At 38.2% G+C, this 21,711-nt stretch overlaps 1 protein-coding gene across 2 annotated transcripts; it reads left to right on the top strand.

The window, feature by feature from the left end:
• The first annotated feature begins 8,940 nt into the window (after nt 1-8,940).
• LOC103044191 (GTPase IMAP family member 8) lies at nt 8,941-19,157 on the top strand. 2 transcript variants are annotated; one of them, XM_022679472.2, is made up of 5 exons: nt 8,941-9,010; nt 9,110-9,180; nt 11,759-12,457; nt 14,138-14,839; nt 16,706-19,157. In XM_022679472.2, the coding sequence occupies exons 2-5, from the start codon at nt 9,150-9,152 to the stop codon at nt 17,461-17,463; spliced, it is 2,190 nt and encodes a 729-aa protein (XP_022535193.2). In that variant the 5' UTR covers nt 8,941-9,010; nt 9,110-9,149; the 3' UTR covers nt 17,464-19,157. The 2 variants fall into 2 exon arrangements, with proteins under 2 accessions (XP_022535193.2, XP_022535201.2); XM_022679480.2 differs by having other exon boundaries at nt 11,762-12,457.
• The last annotated feature ends 2,554 nt before the right edge of the window (nt 19,158-21,711 follow it).

Genomic DNA, 21,711 nt, shown 5'->3' on the forward strand with positions numbered 1-21,711 from the left:
GGTTATTCCACCAAATATTGATTTTTGAACTCTTAAAACTTTATGAATATGAACTTGTTTTCTTTGCATTATTTGAGGTCTGAAAGCTTTTGCCTCTGTTTTGTTATTTCAGCCATTTCTCTTTTAGGACAGCTGATCTCTTTTACATAGGATGTTGACTACCGATGAACTGAGCCAATTACTACGCTCACTTTTAGCACATGCTGGATAATGCCCAGCAAATCACAGCTTCTCCACATACAAAAATAAAAACGAGAAATCAATAAACACAATTCCAAATTTTAGAGATCATAACTTTGACAAGCATATAAAGCTTCAAAGTACAGCCTGATTAGCCTGAACATTCTGCCAGTAAGATGTAGATAAAAAAAAAAAACTTATAGAGGAGACCCAAAGTGAATCAATTAATAACTGACTTGCTTTAGATAACAAAGAGACAGTCATACTGCATCAGCAAAAGGCTCGTTTTTTATTCGTTTTATCTTTTATTGAATGTAATTTAGATTACAATAAGAAACATCACATTTTGCATAGATGTTGAAGTGAGAAAATATTAGTTTATACAGCATCAGTGGAACATTACTATCTCCAGTGAGATCTCCCTCACACTTTCCATGAGCACACTGGCCAATGTACAATCTTACTCACAAGATACTTCGCAACTTATACACAACTTATACAGATGTGGGTGTTCCCAAAGCCGTTCCCTGAGGTATGGTTCAAGTTCAGTTTCCTGACTACTATCTATCTTGTATCTTCAGGCTGATAGACCTCAGTTTGAAAAGCGCTGGTGAATGGTTGTGTAAATAACACTGTGTCGTGTTTAAAGCAGTAAATGATGATTCAGGTGGCAGCAGCATGATGTTGTCCATTCAATCTTTGGGAAACAAAAAGGATCAATGTTTAGAGGCAGACCTGCCAGAGATTTAATTACCAACACCCCGCCGCCTCCGACAACAGCGGCGCCCTGTTTTTGTTTTTGAATGGAGCGACAATAGGAATTAAAGAGAAAGGGCTGGTGATTGTGGGAAAATGAGTGTCTAATTATCCAGTCTAATGAGTATCACACCCTCTCTGCTCCCTGCTTTTGTTCTTTGCCTTTGGAAAGTTGATGCCTTTTTGTTTCTGTTTTGTTACAAACAGCGAGACGTAATAAATAGCTCTTTGCTTTTAACTGATTGTTGTCGTTTATTCTTTTATTTTTTTGTTTTGTTTATTCATCGTCTCCCGTCTTTCGCTATTCCAAAGAGTTGCTTTATTTTTTTTTTCTTCAAAAGGTTGCCAAGACAATAGGGCTTTGATTTCCAGCCCGCGTAATGTAATTAAGAGCTGAGGCTTTGGGGGTCAAATTGGAAAGTAATCAAAGTCTAATGCGATTTTCAGCAACTGATCTTAGCAGCGCTGCAGCTGTTGGAAAAGCGAGCGTCCTCCTGAGAGTTAACTACTAAATGAACTAAAGAGTAGAACCATACTCAGACCATTACTGCTTTATTTGGTTGACTTTGGGGAACGGCTTCAAGTTTAAAGAGACTGTATGATACATTTCTTCTTGTCTTTACCAATTATGGTTGTACCTTTAAAGCTGATTTTTCACTAGACAGCATTTAGTTCTGTTTTTTTGTAAAGTACAGTAGGTCACTCCTATTTGTATATTCATGCTGCATGTGAAACTGTTCTTCTACCTTTATTGCCTGCATTAAGAGAAAAATCAGGAAAAGTCAAGTCAAGAGTCAAGAGGCTTTTATTGTTGAAATTACGTCCCTCCAGAACCATGGTGCAACATGGAACAACAAGCAATAGACCACATAAAGTGCAAAGAAAGCCCCCACAACTGATGTCAACCCGTAAGTTAGAATTCATAGCCTTGCCCACATTGGCTACAGTTGGACCCCCAACTGCGGAGCTGCAACCACAGTGCTGCCAATCAAAGTTGATGCATTTGCATGTCATAAATATTCATGAGAAAGAGCCAAAATCCTGTCCTTCTTCCCCGCCCACTAATCTTCTACCAAACTACAACAGCCTGAAATGCATTAATTCATACTAGAGACCAACACTAATTCTTCACACGATCTGCAATAAAGTAAAAAGTACAAAAAATTAAAGAAACACTGTATTTTATTTTTGTTTGCATTTGTCCCAGTGTCTTCTGGTTTGGGTTGTACTAAATATTAACACTTTCTGCTGTGTGCAATTGAGTAAAAAAAACAAAGAAAATGTAGAAGACACTTTTTTTGACTTGGGGAGGATTGAATCAATAATTTGGTTAAAAAAAATCTGGAATGAGTTTTTTTATTGTTTTTTGTTCCCCATTAATTGAAATGTTATTGAATGGCTGGTATTGTTCATGAGCTACATATCAACTTATATTTCAGAAGAGCTTATAAAATCTGGATTTCTAGCACATGGTAACACATTTAAGGGAGTGAAAGGACTGAGGTTTAAGGTGGAAGTTAAAACCACACGTTCATGCTCTTCCCCGGTTTAATGGGGAACAAAGTGAAAATATCCGCTTTGAAGAATTCACAGTCGGCTGAACAGGAAAATTGTCTTCGACCGGAAAGATCCGAGGATGTGAATTAGGCTCCAGGTTACTGCTGTTCTGAAAGTTGAAGGAGGAGGAGGAAGAGGAGGAGAGAGGAGAACATGGTCTATTCAGATTGTTCTCAGAAGCGTTTACTGTAAACAGATGATGATCTGGAGATTGCGTGCTATAAAAAAGTAAAGGCTGTTCTTCCCTTATCAGCGCTGGAAGACTTCACACCTTCAGGGTCAACCTGCACTCATCCGCAGCGAGAGTAATGCGTGTGACCGGTAGACCCAGAGGCTGAAAGTGTTCCAGCAGAGCAGAACTTCTCAATTATCTGATACGGCTGCGTATAAACACGCTGAGCTATGCCTACAGGATGGCTTAGAGATAAGAGCTGATGCTAATCTCCTCATTGTGTTCTTAACCTTCACTTTTCATGTTTTACAAGCAGTAATACTCCTCTGAGAGCTGCAGATAACACCAATAGTCGCTGTGAGACCCGAAAGCCTCTAAGCTTGACTTCAGTCTTTAAGGCCAGACTTCAGTGTGGAGCTATATGTGAAATAAGCTGTGCTGCTAAATGCTAATTAACGAGAGAGACTCCCTTACTTTGGCACAAAATGCAATGAGGAAACGTTTGAGAAACATTTAGAACTGGAAAGGTCTTTCATAAAATATTAAACAAGGGCATGGAAGCAATCCAAGGCTGGGAGTTCAGAACAGCGTAATTGCTCTCGCTTTTACTCTTGCTCTCGCTCTGTTGTGGTGAGTCTGTTCATTTGTTGGAAAGATACTGGTTTCAGATCTCTCTTCTTCTACTTTTTATGCCCATTTAAAAAAACACATGTGCAGGGGTTGGACAATGAAACTGAAACACCTGTCATTTTAGTGTGGGAGGTTTCATGGTTAAATTGGAGCAGCCTGGTGGCCAATCTTCATTAATTGCACATTATTGCACCAGTAAGAGCAGAGTGTGAAGGTTCAATTAGCAGGGTAAGAGTTTTGCTCCAAATTCAGAAAGAGTTCAAAAGAGGACAAATTGTTGGTACACGTCTTTGTGATGTATCAAGAGCCACGGTATCCAGGGTAATGTCAGCATACAAGAAGAACCAACCACATCCAACAGGATTAACTGTGGACGCTGTAAGAGGAAGCTGTCTGAAAGGGATGTTCGGGTGTTAACCCGGATTGTATACATAAAACATAAAACCACGGCTGCTCAAATCACAGCAAAATTCAATGAGCACCTCAACTCTCCTGTTTCCACCAGAACTGTCCGTCAGGACAATAAATTATTGTGGTCTAAAACCAGGTGTTTCAGTTTCATTGTCCAACCCCTGTATGTTCTTATATATAGCTCTGGAAAAAATTAGACCACTTAAATAATCAATTCCATTTGATTTTACCACATTTCAAACCTCTGGAATATAATCAAGAGGAAGATGGATGATCACAAGCCATCAAACCAAACTGAACTGCTTGTTGAATTTTTGCACCAGGAGTTATCCAAAGCAGTGTGTAAGACTGGTGGAGGAGAACATGCCAAGAGGCATAAAAACTATGATTATGAACCAGGTTTATCCAAAAAAAAGATGTATACTTAAAAGCATTAAAAGTATGTTCATTTAGGTAAAGAATACTAAAAGTGCATTTTCTATTTAATATACTTTCTCTGTATTTCCATAAAATGTTATTTTAAGCAATATGCTTTAAATTGTACGTTGTGTTGATAGAAAATACATGTGTTGTTGTCTTTCCAGTAGCATTTACAATGCACTTCAAGTGTATTAAAAATGACGTTAAAAAAAATTGCATACTTAACTCTACTTAAGTTTGCAGAACTTAACTCTAAAGGTTCAGAGCATTGTGTCCCAGGGAAGCTAAACTTTATTTTTTGTGGATGTGAATCTGTCTGCATTAACAATTCTAGCCAGATAATTTCTATCCACTGCACGGTCTTCCATAACTTCCATCATTTTTGTTTCCTTGCCATAAGCGCACTGGTCAGTGTTTAGCCTTACTCACCAGATAGTGCCTCACAACCAAAAGCCTTTCTTTAGTTCAATACTTTAGGATCAGTTTCCTTTTTTGCTATTTTGAATTTAAATTTAATAATCAGGTTACTTTAATTTACCATTCTTATCCAGTATCATACAAATAATAATATTAAATCCACCTGTATATTATGCACTCTAATAAAAACATATTTTGTAATTTTGCTGCTATAGGTTAAGTATTTAATGTATTCATGGTGGTTAGAGGTGAAGGGGAAATGTTACAGCACCTCTGGATCGGCTTCAGGTTAAGTGCTTTCCTCAAGGGTGCTGCTGTGATTAACTGGAGGACGTTTTAATTCCAGCGCAACATCAACAGCCTTGGACGTCATGTAGCCATGAACCCACTGGGTCCACTACAGTGCAGTCCTTGGCATGAAGCACCAACCCACCAATCCACCAGTTCCAGGTGTTCCTGTGCAAATCACTTCATTAGTTTGTCCTCAATTACACTTTTTATCACGCAGCATATGGCTGCAAATATTGATTTACTAGTTACTGGGGGCCTGATATGCAAATTCTGTGGCTGATACAATGCAGATAGAGGCATACAAATCATGAGGACAGATTATAAGGGATGATGTTAATTTATATTTTGGATTTGAATAGTTTTAGTGAATCAGTGCTGCACAGTCTGATATGATGGCCAGTTCTTTACTGTTGTAAAAGTATTAAACTTGCAGAACAGGAGAAATGTGGAGCTGAAGTTTGGATATGCAGACAATGCTTTGTAATACTTCCAGTACTGTTGGTCCACTACTGTTGTAGGTTGCCATTGAAAAAAACATGGTCTCTTGATGATGGTAATTCAATTCTGAAAGTCCAAACATAGCTGAACATGTTCGTAATTTTTGTGAACGTTAAATTGAACTAGAGCACAGTCAATGTTGAAAGGTAAAGACAGAAACAATTGAGGTCAAGTAGGTCCAGACATATTTTAATATCTGACACAAAGTCAAATATTTGTCAAACACAGTATGTAAACATACTGTATCTCATAGGGGAAGCTATAAGGGGAAGCTAACCAGATACTCCTCTCCAGAGTACATCACTCAGCCCAGACCAAACGGTACAGTTCTACACAAAAATTCTAGACTCTTGCAGGAAGTACTCACAGTTTGAAAGTGTTTTAATGTTATTGATTCCAAAAAACACATCTTTCTCATTTTGAAAGACACTGCAAAACATCACAAAAGCCGTGCATGATGATGCATAACCAGGTTTTCCTGGAAACATGACATCCAGCTCTGGTCTTAATGGTATGAGTAGGTGGCCAATCCAGCTGAAAGATCTCAAAGATCTACTAGTGATAGTGATTACTAGTGATAGGGGGAGTCCTACTGAGTGGGTTGTGTAATTGGCTGTGTAAATTGGGAAGAAAATAGGAAAAAGAAGAAATAAAATATATTAAAAAATTGTCATTGTTAGTGATGGGAATAACGGCGTTACTAACACCGTTACTTTTTTCAGTAACGAGTAATCTAACTAATTAATTACTCTGACTCATAACGCCGTTACCATTTCCGACACCCCGTTACTGCACGTTACTTTAAATAAACCTTTTAATAAGGGGGGAGGATGAGATAACCGCCTAAGCAATGATTGTTGTCTTTGCTGTCGTGCACTCTATTCATCTGGCTTATGAAAAACAGTCTGAGAAGGTTACAGTGGCAAGTAACACAAAAGTAATGCAATAGTTACTTTTACTGGTAACTAGTTACTTTTTTTTCTTTTTTTTCTAATTTTATTTCAAAATTTTCCCATTTTCTTCCCAATTCACACAGCCAATTACCCAACTCACTCACTAGGACTCCCCCTATCACTATTAATGTCCCAACACACCAGGAGGGTGAAGACTAGCACATGCTTCCTCTGAAACATGTGAAGTCATCCACCACTTCTTTTCGACCTGCTGATGCTGCAGCATTGCCGATAAGCCAGCACGCTTGGAGGAAATCGCAGCGACACGGTTCTTATACATCAGCTCACAGGCGTCCTGTGCTGCGGGCATCACTCTAGGAGTGATGTGGGGAGAGAGCGCCATCTACACACTCGGAGGGAGCATGGCCAGCAGCTTGATGGCCAAGCTGCATGAGCCGGGGTTCGAACCTGCGACCTCCCGCTCATAGTGGCAGCGCTTTAGAAACTAGTTACTTTTATAGTGGAGTAACTCAGTAACTCTTTTTTTTGGAGAAGTAACTAATAACTATAACTAATAAAAATTTTTTCGAAGTAACATGCCTAACACTGGTCATTATTGACAATAAAATCAAAGTAGAAGAAATTAACTGAGTAACTCAAGCTACAAGTTTACATTGAAACTTGTAATTATAGGACATCTGTAGTCTATTGCATATGGATTGCACTCTTGAGCAGTCTCTTGTTCGTCAATAAAACATATGCTGGTAAAATGCAGCATCAGCCTGATGATTGCTTTTCAGATAAATATTGAATGCATGAAGGATAGATTATTGAATTTGTGCTGAATTGGAGCAGAAATGGATTGAGAAACATTGAAATTTCCTTTTGCAACATCAGTTTTAGTCTGTTGGCACTTGAAACTGGCCTACATTGTCATACAAATGTAATGCCCATTCACCAGATGACTTACTCTGCCTTCTGCGTTATCATTACACACACACACACACACACACACACACACACACACACTTACACACAACACAGCCTGATGTTGTGGATCCACAGTCTGAGTCTGGTTGTCTGGAAGCTGATAGGATCATTTCATTTCCTGACAGACATGCACTGATCTGAGTGCTGAGCATCAACACAAGACAAACTTTTACAATCATCTCATGCATCTATTACACCACTCATATCTTCTCCCTCTCTGTCACACTGTCTCTCCTCCTCACTCTATCAGATTCACAGTGTTTTTCCTTTCATTTCGAAAAGAGACAACAGCACAAAATGCCACAAGTGCTCAGCGATGCTATCTGATTTAATAACCATGCATTACGGTTTGATTAAATATGAAACGAAGGGCCTCAAGCAAAGGTACCGCTAGTCTATTATGGTCTGTGATTAGTAATACCCATTTTGGAAAGTAGCACAGATTATAAACAAGTGCAGTTGTTAAAATAGATCATATAGATAAAATACATAACAAAATAAAATAACACAATAAAAATAGAATAGAACAAATAGATATCAAGCAAAATACACCAAAGAAATAGAGTAATATGAAATCCAGAGTGTGAGTTTTGCTATAGCAGCATGATATGGAATTAGAGCAGTAGAAGATAAAGTGTCTCAGTGCGGTTTAAAGTGACAGTGTTGGTAAACAGTAATTTGTCCTTGTGTGTCAGTGCAGTGTATTGTTTAGGTGGAGTTTAAGAGTCTTACAGCCTCCGGAATGAAGCTGTTTCTCAGTCTGGTTGTTTTGCACTTGATGCTCCGCAGCCTACGGCCTGAAGGGAGCGGGACAAAAAGTGTGTGTGGTGTGTGGGTGGGATCCTTCTTGATGCAGGTGGCCCTTTTCCTGCATCTGGAGGTGTAGATGTTCGTGGTGCTGGGGAGGCTGACTCCAACAATAAAGCTGTTTTTAACTGTGTTTTTAATTGTTTGCATTGCTTACAATGGAGTTCTTGTATTAAAAGAATGTAACTTTACATTTCATAGAGATTTTTGGCAGAAATTAATATAAACGTTAGATAACCCAAACCCTCTAGTCTGTTAGCAGAACAAGACATTACTCAAAGTTGTTTTTTATTGCTGTTTATTGTTATTGTTACAATTCATTGCTCTCATCACTGCATGTAAAGTCAGTGTTGTGCCGAAAGTAGCACCCCCTCTCGGGAGCGCACACCCACGTCTTAGAAACGTGCTCCAAAGAGTGGGTGCTTTTCATGGCGGGGGTGCAGATTTTGGCACGCTTTCAAAATAAAAGTTTATTTTTAAACAATTTTGCTTTTTCTGCAGTATAATTTTTTAGGGGGTTTCTCACCTGTGCTGTATTATTGCAAATGTTTTATTAAAAGAAACAGCGGGAAACATTTGAAGCAAAGTTAATGCACTGGCAATTCTTTGGACCCCAGAGGGTTAATTAGACAAAAATTACATCTTTTTCTAATTTGTTTTTGTTATAGAACTACACCAATGTCATAAGTGAACCTCAAGGGGAAAATAAAAAATAAATAAAATATGCAAATTTGAATGAAAAACAAACCTCATACTTACACCTGAATGCCTACATGTCAACAAACAGAGCAGTAATAATCACAGTTTGTATTGTAATGGCTGAGGCACTTTGTTACAGCTATAAACAAGTCTGACCTGTACTGACCTTGGCAATGGTCAAATGAGTCCAGCATAAACACACAGTCACATGTCGTCTAACCAGTCTGTGCTGAAGCACTGTGAGCTTCACTTCACACCTACATACAGTGTAGAGCAGCGACAAACACAGGTAACAAGCTTTTTTCTTACCTATCCATTATGTACAGCCTCCTATGTTAAAATAAACACAGCTGTTTTTATCTCTATTTATAATATTCATCTTGTGCAGATTTGTGAGATAATTAAAGATACCTGATCAGAGAGCAGCCATGGCTACATGTGGTTCAAGTTCTCCCTATGGTAAGTTCAAATACCCTTTTATTATTATTATTATTATTTTTTTTTTTAAGATTTTTTTGCAGACAAAATTGGTTCCAAATGCTATATTTTGCTTTTAGCAGTCTAATTATGTATAAGGTTACACTTTAAATCAGTGTTTTAGTCCAGACTGAAATATGGACTGATCATACACAACAAGACTAAGTTAAAATTAAGCTTACGCTTCAGCCTATACCTTTTTGTTCTGTATATTGATTTGTTTAAATGCAAGACTTTATGAGTTTTTTTCTTTCTTTCTTATGTGTGTATATGTTTTGCAAAACAAAAAAAAAATAGCTACAAATAAAAAGATCAAAATGATGTAGTTAGTTGAGTCCAAGTCGAGACTGAGGTCAAAAGCAGCCTAGAGAAAACCAAGACCATAGTATAAATATAATCTTTATAATCACAATATTTGGCTTGTATGGGAAAATTGAGTAAAATAGACATAAAATGCAAGTTATGGTACAGCATGGTGAGTATAGACACATTATTTGCCTTTTTCTTTTACATAAACACGATTCTTACTGTGATTAGTACTAAAATGTTAATTTCTGACGTGTAACATAAACTGTGACAAAATAATGCCAAAATAAGATAATAGTAAATGTGATATATTAATCCTACATACACATTCCAAATAAAAAAACAAAATGCTATAAAATATATTTTGTTCTTAAAACTAATGCCTCTTTTATGTTTCAAATAATAATAAAAACAGCCTATTTTTATTATTATATGCAGCTCTGGGTAAAAAATAAGAGACCACTTAAAAATGATGAGTTTCTTTGATTTTACCAAATTGAAAAGCTCTGGAAAATAATCAAGAGGGAGATGGATGATCACAAGCCATCAAACCAAGCTGAACTGCTTGAAGTTTTGCACCAGGAGTAAAGGCATAAAGTTATCCAAAAGCAGCATGTAAGACTGGTGGAGGGGAACATGCCAAGATGCATGAAAACTGTGATTAATAAACAGGATTATTCCACAAATTATTTCTGAACTCTTAAAACTTTATAAATATGTACTTGTTTTCTTTGCATTATTTGAGGTCTAAAAGCTCTGCAGCTTTTTTGTCATTTCAGCCATTTCTCATTTTAAATAAATGCTCTAAATTACAATATTTTTATTTTGAATTTGGGAGAAATGTTGTCCGTAGTTTATAGAATAAAACAACAATGTTCATTTTACTCAAACATATTGTATAGTGATCCACTGTGTACATGACAGATACACTTTTAAACTTGAGATTTGTACAATTACGTCTAAAAACGATAAAACTATGACAGTCCTATTTGTTCTTTGATTGATTTGAGGTGATTTATCTTAAACATCTCCAGCAGTAATCTCACTGATTTGTAAACATAATATGAGGGATAATCTGTGTGGAGCCGACACATATTTACAGTTCTGGAATCTCAGATAAGGAGAGCATTTTTAGTTATTATTTACAGGGATTTGAACACAGCACATGACCCCCTGATGATGAGGTGAATTCCTGAAACAGGTTTCACTCAGGAGCCTTTACCTGTCCAACAATACAGTGTTTAACAGATTGGATATTACAAAAATACTTATTGTTTTACGTTGTTTATAGTGATGCACGGTATTTTACTATTTTTTAGTAGAGCTATAACTTTAACACAATTCATTAATCGCAGAAAACATAATATGTTAAAAATGAATGCTGATTAATTAAGCATCTAGTGTTTTTTTATTTATTTGGACTATTTTATTTTATTTGAACTTTACCATGGGAACTTAATGTCAAAAATATTTTTTTAAATCTGTTTATTTGTCATTTAGAAATGAAGTATAATTTTATGTAAGTGAAAAACAAGTGTAAAATTGGTGAGTCAGAGAGAAACAAGGTGATAATTTCATGCTACATGCTGTACAACCAGTTAAACCACAAAGACACCAGTGGACTTAATAGTAACAATAGATCAGTAGAAGAAGAACAGTATACTAAAAACATAACAATAGAAAACTTGAAACAGAACCGTGGACTGAAAAGTAACAATAGAAAACTAAAAGAAGAACCATGGACTTAAAAGTAACAATAGGGAAGTGGAAGAAGAACAGTGGACTTAAAAGTAACAATAGAAAACTAGAAGAAAACACAGTGGACTTTGGACTTTGGAGTGGAGTTTACGTTTTATGAGTTTATCAAATGTTTATTTTTTTGTAAACGTATGTCTGTGAAATTTCTGTCTATAACAACTTTGTATTTAAAAGCCTGTAGGCTGTAGTTTTATATGAATTTTGAACTTCATATTGCTTTGAGGTGTAGGTTAGATATCATTGCACTGTTCAAGCAGTTAATCCTCGCCTCTGAAATCTAAATATCCTCCATGTTCTGGACTAAAATGACCATTTTTCAAAGTCTTTGTTGGAATGACTAAAGAATTGGGCTGTGAGTTGGATTTTATTACTGCGATTAAAGCTTTTTCAGAGTAAAAGTCTGCAGAAGTGTAAGAAGACATGGGGTGAAGTGTTCTGTTTTGAACCGTGGCAGCTCCTTTTTTTCAGCAGACAGTAATTTAGAATGTTGTTTTAGCAGGTCTGCAGTTCATCTCTGAGTTCAGGATTGTGGTGGTGGGGAACAGAGGAGCTGGTAAAACCTCTGTAGCAAACATGATCCTGTCTAGACCGACGACAATGTCCCCCAGGAGGACGGCTCAGTGCGCGAGGATCCGCGGAGTCGCGGCCGGGCGGCTGGTCACTGTGGTAGACACGCCAGGCTGGTGGAAGAACTACAGCACTAATGAGACTCCAGAGTATCAGAAACAGGAGCTGGTGCTCAGCGCTGCTCACTGTTCTCCTGGACCTCATGTTCTGCTTTTAGTCGTACGTGTGGACACTTTATACAGAGACAGAAACAGAAGATCAGCCCAGGAACACCTGGAGCTGCTTGGGGAGAACGTCTGGAGGCACACCATAGTCATCTTCACCTACGGCGATCATCTACAGGATCAGGTGGTGGAGCAGTACGCCGGAGGTGAGGGCGAGGCTGCGCTGCAGTGGCTTGTGGGTAAATGTGGGAGCAGGTATCATGTTCTGGACATCGAGAGCTACAGCAGCTCCCAGGTCAAAGAGCTGATCGAGAAGATTGAGGAGGTGGTGGCTGTGAACGGTGGGTGCCATTTTGAAATGGGCAGAAAGCGCCTTCATGAAGTGAAAGAGGTGAGGAAGGTGGCGGAGGAGAGAGCGAACAAGAGGAGGATGATGGTGGAGGAACAAAGAGGAATTCATGAAGGTAAGGTTTTATCAGGATTTTAAAAGTTTGCCAATAAATAAACTGATTCTGATTATTATAAACTGTTATACAGGGGTTTGGACAATGAAACTGAAAGACCACAATAATTTAGTTCTGGTGGAAACAGGAGAGTTGAGGTGCACATTGAATTCAGCTGTGGTTTTATGTTTTTTGGATACAATCTGGGTTAGCACCCGAACATCCCTTTCAGACAGCTTCCTCTTACAGCGTCCACAGTTAATCCTGTTGGATGTGGTTGGTTCTTCTTGGTGGTATGCTGACATTACCCTGGATACCGTGGCTCTTGATGAATCACAAAGACTTGCTGTCTTGGTCACAGATGCTCCAGCAAGACGTGCCCCAACAATTTGTCCTCTTTTGAACTCTGGTATGTCACCCATAATGTTGTGTGTATTGCAATATTTTGAGTAAAACTGTGCTCCTACCCTGCTAATTGAACCTTCACACTCTGCTCTTACTGGTGCAATAATGTGTAATTAATGAAGATTGGCCACCAGGCTGCTCCAATTTACCCATGAAACCTCCCACATTAAAATGACAGGTTTTTCAGTTTCATTGTCCAACCCCTGTATATCCAACATTAACCAACACATTTAGGTTTTAGGGTAAGACTTAAAGTTAAATTTAAGGTTGTTTTTAGAATTTGGTTATATGGTTAATTAATGGTTGAGGTTAACCCTTATGTGGTGTTCGGGTCTGTGGGACCCGTTTTCATTTTTCATCAAATGATACTAAAAAAAATATTTTTTCTAACTCAAACTCATTGGCATTGGCTCATTTTTTGTGAAAAACACATATCAAAACACATTTTCGATAAACACACACTGTACACCCCTCCTACACATTTATATTACATACAGTATGTTTGGCCAAGGGCTAATAAACTTTGCTTCATTTGTAAATTTGAAACTAAACAAATTTTTTACTCATATCTTGAGTTAAATTCATTTTCTTTTACATTTTATTAAAAACTAATAAAAAAAGAGTAGCACTTTTTGAAAGAAATGTAACATAAGAAAGGTAAAGGGCAAATATTAACCATGTAAGCTGTTTATATTGCTTGCAATTTAGGTGAAGCAAGCATGTGTAAAGCATTTTAATGTAAAATTGCTTAATTTTGCTGAATTAAATACAAGTAACAAAAATATGAACACCACACAAGGGTAAAGTTTAGGGTTAGGTTTAGGGTAATATTTAAACTTAACTTTAAGGTTATTATTAGTATTTGGTTTTAGGGTTGATTAATGATTGAGGTTAATTTTAGGGTAAGATTTAAAGTTATGGTTAAGGTTATCATTAATATTTGGTTTTAGGGTTGATTAATAGTTAGGTTTAGGGTAAGATTTAAACTTAAATTTAATGTAACTTTTAGGATTTGGTTTTAGGATTAATTAATGGTTAAGGTTAGGTTTAGGGTTAGGTTTAGGGGTAGGGTTAGATTTGACAGAAAATCATTTACATTCAACTCAGAAGTCAGTTGCTTTTAATAGACATTCTGTTGAATGTTAGTTGAATGTCAGGGTAACATTTGTACAGGCATCATTTGTAATGTACCATCCAAAATAAAGTGATACATCATTATCTAATAAAAAACCTATATTAGTTAATTATCTAAAGCTTTTATATAGCAGTAAAGGTTGTATGTTGTTTGTTTTTCAGGCCACAGCTGCTCCATGTCCAGCGTACGGCTGCTGCTGTTGGGCTCCCGGAGGTCTGGAAAGAGTTCAGCTATCAACACTATATTTGGAAGAGAGATCTGTGGCTTCAGGAGAACCGCTCAGTGTGTGAAGATTCAGGACGAGATGGCAGGGAAGCTGATCACTGTGATGGACACACCAGGCTGGTGGAGGACCGTTCCAGCAAGAGACACTCCAGAGCTGGATAAACAAGAGATATTGCTCAGCGTGACTCTGTGTCCCCCGGGACCACATGCCGTACTTCTGGCTTTACGCTCTGATATAGCATTCACAGAGGAGGAGAGGAAATCGGTGGAGGAGCACATGGATCTGCTGGGCGAGGGAGTGTGGAAGCACACTGTTCTTCTCTTCACCCATGGCGACTTGCTGGGGGACGTAACTATTGAGCAGCATATTGAGAGTGAGGGGAAAGACCTGCAGCTGCTTGTTGCTAAATGCAGGAACCGGTATCACGTTCTCAACAACAACAATTTGGTTGATGCCACTCAGGTCACACAGCTTTTGGAGAAGGTGGAGGAGATGGTAGCAGAAAATGGGGGCTTTCATTACGAAATAGACCAAAGAACTTCTAAAGACATGATGCGAAAATGGAAGCTGGTGGAGAAAAAGGCCAAGATGAGGAGGAAGATGAAGAAACGACTGGGGATTATGAGCTCAAAAAGAGGTAAATCCAAAGCCCTATCTGGATGGGATTAGTTTCTCAGGGGGATGTCTGCGAAAAATATTTCGCACTTCTACTCAATGATAAAACTCCTGCATTAATAAATGAAATAAATAAAACAGAAGGACAAGTGAGTGTTTAGGCTTTCTCAGTCACAAGACATCACGTTCAGTAGCTCCTCCATTTTCACTCGCTGTTGTGTTTACATGGATCTCCAACGTGTAATTGCAGTGCATGGCAGTGGATAAATAGCTATTTTATTAAATGTGAGGAGATGAAACTCAGATATGTGGATCCGGACAGGACTAAAATTATCGGAGGACCACGGAGTTCAGCAAAAAACAGTAGATAATTCTGCCTGTAATTTTCTCAGAGGACATCTATGGTCAATCTGGACGGGAATTAAATACCAGAGGACCCCCCATAAAAGAGAAAATTACCCCAGGACCCCCTGAGAAACTAATCCCGTCTAGACAGGGCTTTAAATTAATGTAGAAAAACGATATTACTTACAGTACAAACTTTAGGCGCCCTCCATAATATTTGGGACAGGCTTTACATGTGTTTATGATTACTTAGGTGTGTTCTATTGCTTCGTTAGTGTAGGTAACGAGTGTGTAGTTGACATTGTTCAACATGAGAACAAGAGTTTTGTTGGGGCCTGGCTGGGGTCAGACAAGAGTGGATAAAGGTAATCCAAAGGTCACAACCAGAAAACAAACGCAAAAGGCAGAGAACACACCAAAAATGGTGAGACAGTCCAGGTCAATAACAAGGTAAGGGAGTGTAGAAGGACATGGCAAAATTAAAGTTGAAAAACAAAAAAATGGTCAAACACAGAATAAACAAGACACAAGCAAGAAAAACGCTTTTTATAGACAGACAGAACCAGATACTCGGCTGTGAGTATGTGCCAGTACAAACATTAACATTTATTAAAAGATTTTGAGTTAACTCAAAATCTTTTAATAAATGTTAATGTTTGTGCTGTAACATCTAACAGTGGCACTGCTGTGCTGCGGTCATAGATCGTGCTATACATGTCATAGCACTCCCTCTTGTGTATTATTATATATTGCTTAATTACTACATTTTAAACTAATGTCTGAATTTCTTATTATTTATTTATTTATTATCATTATTTTTCAAGCATTAATTATTTGTTTAATAATGTCTTAAAGACACAATCAGCAATAAATTTTGAGTTAAAGGACAAGAAAATACACCAAAATTGATTGGGTTATAAACACTCGCACGTTAAAATAGTTCCATTGCTTCTCTGTTTGGTTTGTAAGCGCTGCATCGTTGCTAGGTTATCTGTATGTGGTGGAGTAATACACGGAGAGCTTCGGTTACAGTGCATTACCGGCTGCTAACGGCACTCATAGAACACCTCTCAGCTAATCACATTGCAGGGTCGGAACTTACTGTGGCATAATGATCAGTAATGTCTTTACTAGAGTCAATGAACAATTAGTTGAGACATACTGCCATAAGTACTGTTAATTAATGTAATGTGTTATGCAGTAGTGTTGCTTAGTTTATTGTATTTATTCACTTACAGATTAGTGGCTACACCACAGGGATTCCATTTATAGCTGTGAATGTATTTACCATATGTAGCTGTATGATTGTGTAACACATGCTGGGTATTGTTGTGGGTGAACATGACAATTATGGTGAATGGAAACATGGTGAAATGGAAATTATAGAAAATCATACATTCTGTCAAACCAGCCAGGCTGAGGGATGTAGCATGCTGTGCTACAGAACACAACACAACCTGACAACATAATAAACAAACAAGATGATTTGTTTTCCTCTCAATCTTCTATGAATTTACTGTTTCAGTGATATCTCTTTTGATAGGTGCTGAACAGCATCTCTCCGAGCTTGGGCTTGTACTGCTGGGTTATGGCGAAGCTGGAAAAACATCGACAGGAAACACCATCCTGGGCACAGCGGAGTTTGGATGGAAAAGAACCTCCCAGTGTGTGAAGAGACAAGGAGAGGTAGCAGGACGACTGCTGACTGTGGTGGACACGCCAGGATGGTGGAAGCGCTTGGCAGCTGAACACACCCCGCAACCGAACAAACAGGAGATCGCCCAGAGCGTGCAGCTGACCTCCTCGGGTCCAATCGCGTTCCTTCTGGTCCTGCGATTGGACGCATCTTTCCAGGAGGAGGAACGAAGAAGTGTGGAGGACCATCTGAAGCTTTTTGGCCCACGAGTCTGGGACCAGACCATGGTGCTGTTCACTTGTGGAGACTGGTTGGGCGACAGAAGCCTGGAGCTGAACATTGAGAGTGAAGGCGAGGCTCTGAAGTGGCTCCTTGAGAAGTGCGGAAACAGGTACCACGTCCTCAACAACAAGAACCAGAGGAGCTGCACTCAGGTCACGGAGCTCCTGGAGAAGATCGAAGAGCTGATTGCTGACAGCAGAACAAGTCGCTTGACGGACGTGCAGGATTCGAAGGAAGTGACGGAAATGAAGAGATGGGGGGATGCTGAAACCAGAGACAGAAGAACAAAGAAGCCAAAGGAGGAGTGTAATCTCAGCGATGCATTTGATCTGGATGATGATGATGATGTCTTTGTCACTGACATTGGAGGCAAACTCTTCTGAGAAGAGTAGAGAAGAAGCATAGACTGTGTATAGCTGGACAGAGCATCGAGAGTCTCTCAAAAGTGAAGCTACCACAGGTCGTGCGCCCCCTGTTGTTCGGTTGCAGAAAGCTGTGTAACCCCACCCATTCCCATAGGTTTCAATGGCAAAACAGACAACTTTCAATCACATTTTTCCCCCCAATATACTGTAATTCTACCTCCTTTATTTAAATGCAACAGCTAGTGTAACCTCTGCTTATATTGTCAAATTTAGCTCTTATTCAGCTCTATTTAAAAAGGTGTGGTTATTGTATAAGGGCTGGGCTACACCTAGCCGGATGGGACCAATGAATGTATGGGTGGGATCATAGACTGTGTGTATAGCTCTGTAGAGGCAGCTCTCAGGGGCGGGGTTATTTAAATGAGTAGGCTGTCTCTCCACAGTCATTCTCCCTCCTCTGGTCTCCACTGCGCAGACTCGGGTTTCAGGATCACCAACATGGAGGAAGATTTTGGCTTCATATTCATTGAATGAATGGGAACAGCGACACGGCGTCCTTCTTTTTTACAGTCTCTGATCAGAACAAAGAATGGACAGATGGGAGATAAAGGAAAAGAAAAACAGAACGCATGACTAGAAATCATTATGAATATATTGCTCTAATTAATGCCTCCAGATGCGCTTGAGTTTGAGCTTGAGCTGAAGTTGAGTTGAGTTGAACTGGGTGTATTATTTGGAATTGGGAAGGGCAGCAGGGTTGGTTGGTGACCACTGTTTTAGATCAATCATTAATCAATTGACACACACCCCCATTCTCTGTAAAATATATAAATAATTATAAATAAAACAGACTTTTCTGTTTGGTTCAAACCAAATGTATGCATGTATGAAAGTTGACACAAACCACAGTCCAGAATAAAGGACAGAGGTGGTCTCTGTCTGGAGCAACTAAATCACAGATTGTTTTTTGGAAGTGTGAAAACACTATAGACTTTTGGATCAATTACACCAAGCTGAGTCAGACTATAATCACCTATTAAACAATAGAAGAAGAAAAAGAACCAGCCTTGTGCCAAAACTCAACTATAAGTTAGGAGAAGCTGTGAGACATGGAAGAATGTGTGAGGGACATTCCAGGATTTTGGTACATTTCCTGTCCCACCACTTAAATTTCAAATGTGCATATATCCAAAATATCTAAATGACTATTTTTTTGTAAAAAAAAATTACTTGTTATAAGACAAACTGTAAAATATGGTGGAAAAATAAACTCCTTAATAAATAAATAAGCACCTCAAAAAATGGCCGTTTTCTCTTGTCCCACACATTGGGTGACCAGCTCCTTTGGCAAATTTAACAATTAAAATAAGCTCTAAATAAATGACTTCCTCTTGTATATTGTTGATATGCATCTCCTTTACTTATGAAAACAACTTCTTTGGTCTACATTGTACTGCATGTTACAGTTTTTATGCTATTAAGTTGTGTCCCACAACATGCGCTGAACCCTGTTACCATAAGGAATTTTACCTGGCAGAGAAAGAGTTAAAAATATTTGTCTACTGGCACAAAGGAAGTTACATCACAAGGACATTTTCTGCCCACATGGCAAGACCAAGAGTAAGTGCTCTAACAATTTTCAAGTTTTTTTCCCAAATATGTTTGTCCAAGTTGTGTGTGTCACTCAGTGAGCGCAACCCTGTTACTCATAATGTAAGACTAATATTGAGTCAAAATTTACTTTATATACTTATATAACCATGTTTGTCCTTGATCTTGTATACATAGCTAAATTTCACAGTTAGCATCTGTTCCTGGGGTAAACCACAACTTAGCTTAGATTTGCAACCCTGTTACTCGCAACCCTGTTACTGTAAATTACCAAATATATTGCATAATCTAATTAAAAAACTGCTCTGATACCTGAGCTTGATGAATTAATCTTTTTGAAAGTCTATTACCTGTATTTAAAAAATATATGACTAAAAATGTTCAAATTGAAGATCAAATTTTCAGAAGTGACCACCCCTGAAATGTACCAAAATCCTGGAATGTCCCGTATGTTTGTGTATTTTTCCTGTGATGTTGACCACCACAGAATTTAAAGGGGTGCTCACGCAGTTTGTTGTTGCATTGGTTATGGCTATGAAGTAGTTATGACTCTAGATATTTGATTGGTTTGCTTACCTGGTTGCAACAAGCCTGTGTGCAGCTGTTGATAGTAGCTATGGATGTTCTGAATGACTACCAACTTGAATAAAATGCTATGGATAAGAGAATATGCTAAATGCAATTGAAGTAAATGTAAATGTTGATTTTTTTCTTCAATTGATCAGCAGTTTGTGTATATAACTGGCATGAGACATCACATTTCCAATGAAAATTGTACAATCAGAACAATCAAAACTTTATGATCCCATTAATGCTGTAATGGGGAGCTCTGAGTGTGAGTGTGATTTTTGTATGTTACAAGTACATGAAACCAAGCACTCCGTCAGCAAACTTAATTTACCCCACCTGGGTCTGGCTAAGATGAGCATGTATCATACAGTATCTGTGACATATAGACATCAAGTGATGAGAAGCATCTTTTAGTGCTGCAGGGGTTTTGATTAAAACTTCTTTCCACGATGTCTTCAGCCTCATCTTTACGCCGACAGTTTTTACTCATCGCTCGGAGAGATGTGGCTGTTGATGTTTTCCATGCCCACTCAATTTTGCAGTTCCTCTTCTATTCCCAATCTTTCTGTCATTGTAACGACCCTGAGCAAGAGCCTCCTCTCCAAAATTATTAATGCTCATTTGATTTCATTCTTTCTGCTGACAGGTATTCATTCAATGCCCTTTGTAGTGAGACATTAAACGTTAAATGCAGACAGAATGATTTAGAGCTGTTACCGTGTCTAGAGTCTCATTATTTCTCACAGATAACTGAAATGTCCTTTTTTGTTAAAAAAAAAGAAATAAAAAAGAAGTATAGGAGCGAAAGAGAAGGAAATGTTTTAGAAGATGAGACAATTGAGACAATGAGATTTGATGAGAAAAGATAAGATATAATGTGGTAATCCATGAAGGCAGCCACAATTGTTCCTCATTGTCTTTCTGCAAAATTATCACATACTGTTTCACCACATATATTAAAAGTCTCCTTCCACTAAAATCCCCTTATTCTTGTTCTTTGTATAATACAATAGGTCTTTCTGAGTTGTGTGTATATATATATATATATATATATATGCATGCTGCACATGAAACTGTTCCTCAGCCTCCATTGTCTGCAGTAGCTAAGAAAAGAAAATCCTCAGAAAAACAAGTTGATCAGAGAGATGTTAGGTGTCTACGTCAACCAGTGACTTCATGGCCTCGACTCGGGGCTGCCCACAGGCGGTCTTGATCCGAGGTGGAGCTTACAGCTCTGTTTACACAGATGGTTAGCGTTAGCTATCTTGTGTAAGTAACTGTCGGTTTAAATCGGATCTCCGGTTGATTCTCCGTTTCATCGAGACCTTAAATATACACTAGGGAAGCACGGCCACGGGCCGTTCCGCGCTTAGCGATGCTGAGTGTCTGATGTTTAGCGAAGTTTAAGGAATAACTTCACCTAGTTCTCAGTTATATATCTTTATAACTAAGGCTGTATCTCTGAAAACATTTTGTCCTTTAAGTTTTAGAGCTGTAAAATTGACTGTGGGGGAAGGCAGGCAGGCACTCTCCGCTGTAGTGCTCTTAGCCAATCAGAGGCGATATGTTTGCATGTATGAATATTCATTAGCAAGAGCCAAAAACTTCCCAAAGTCTTTCTTCAGAGACCACTAATTGAGTGAAGTAAAGCAGGGCTATACAGAAACACCTGAGCACTTTTTTTTTCACAAAAAACAACGGCTCACATGGCAGTTATTCATAACTAGAAACCAAAACTAGACATTTTAAATCATAAAAAAACGATGGAATGAGATCTTTAAATATAATCAACTTCATATATAATATATGACAATTAGAGATTTATTGAGTAGTGTCAAGATTACAACAGAGCAGCCAATCAAAACTTACATATGTTTTGATTTACATATGTCAATGAGTGGATGGGTTCCCAAACACTTGTCTTGGAAAAACTTGTAAATAATCTTAAGATAAAAACAAAAACAAACATACAAATGATGTTAAACACAACAAACCCTTAGAATAACAAGTCCTTAAATATGATTTTAGATCATAATTGTTTGATTGAGATTTATTAAGGGCACTTTTTATGGTTTTCTTGTGTAG

This window comes from Astyanax mexicanus, chromosome 1, assembly GCF_023375975.1.
Source record: "Astyanax mexicanus isolate ESR-SI-001 chromosome 1, AstMex3_surface, whole genome shotgun sequence".
Classification (NCBI taxonomy): Eukaryota; Metazoa; Chordata; class Actinopteri; order Characiformes; family Acestrorhamphidae; genus Astyanax; species Astyanax mexicanus.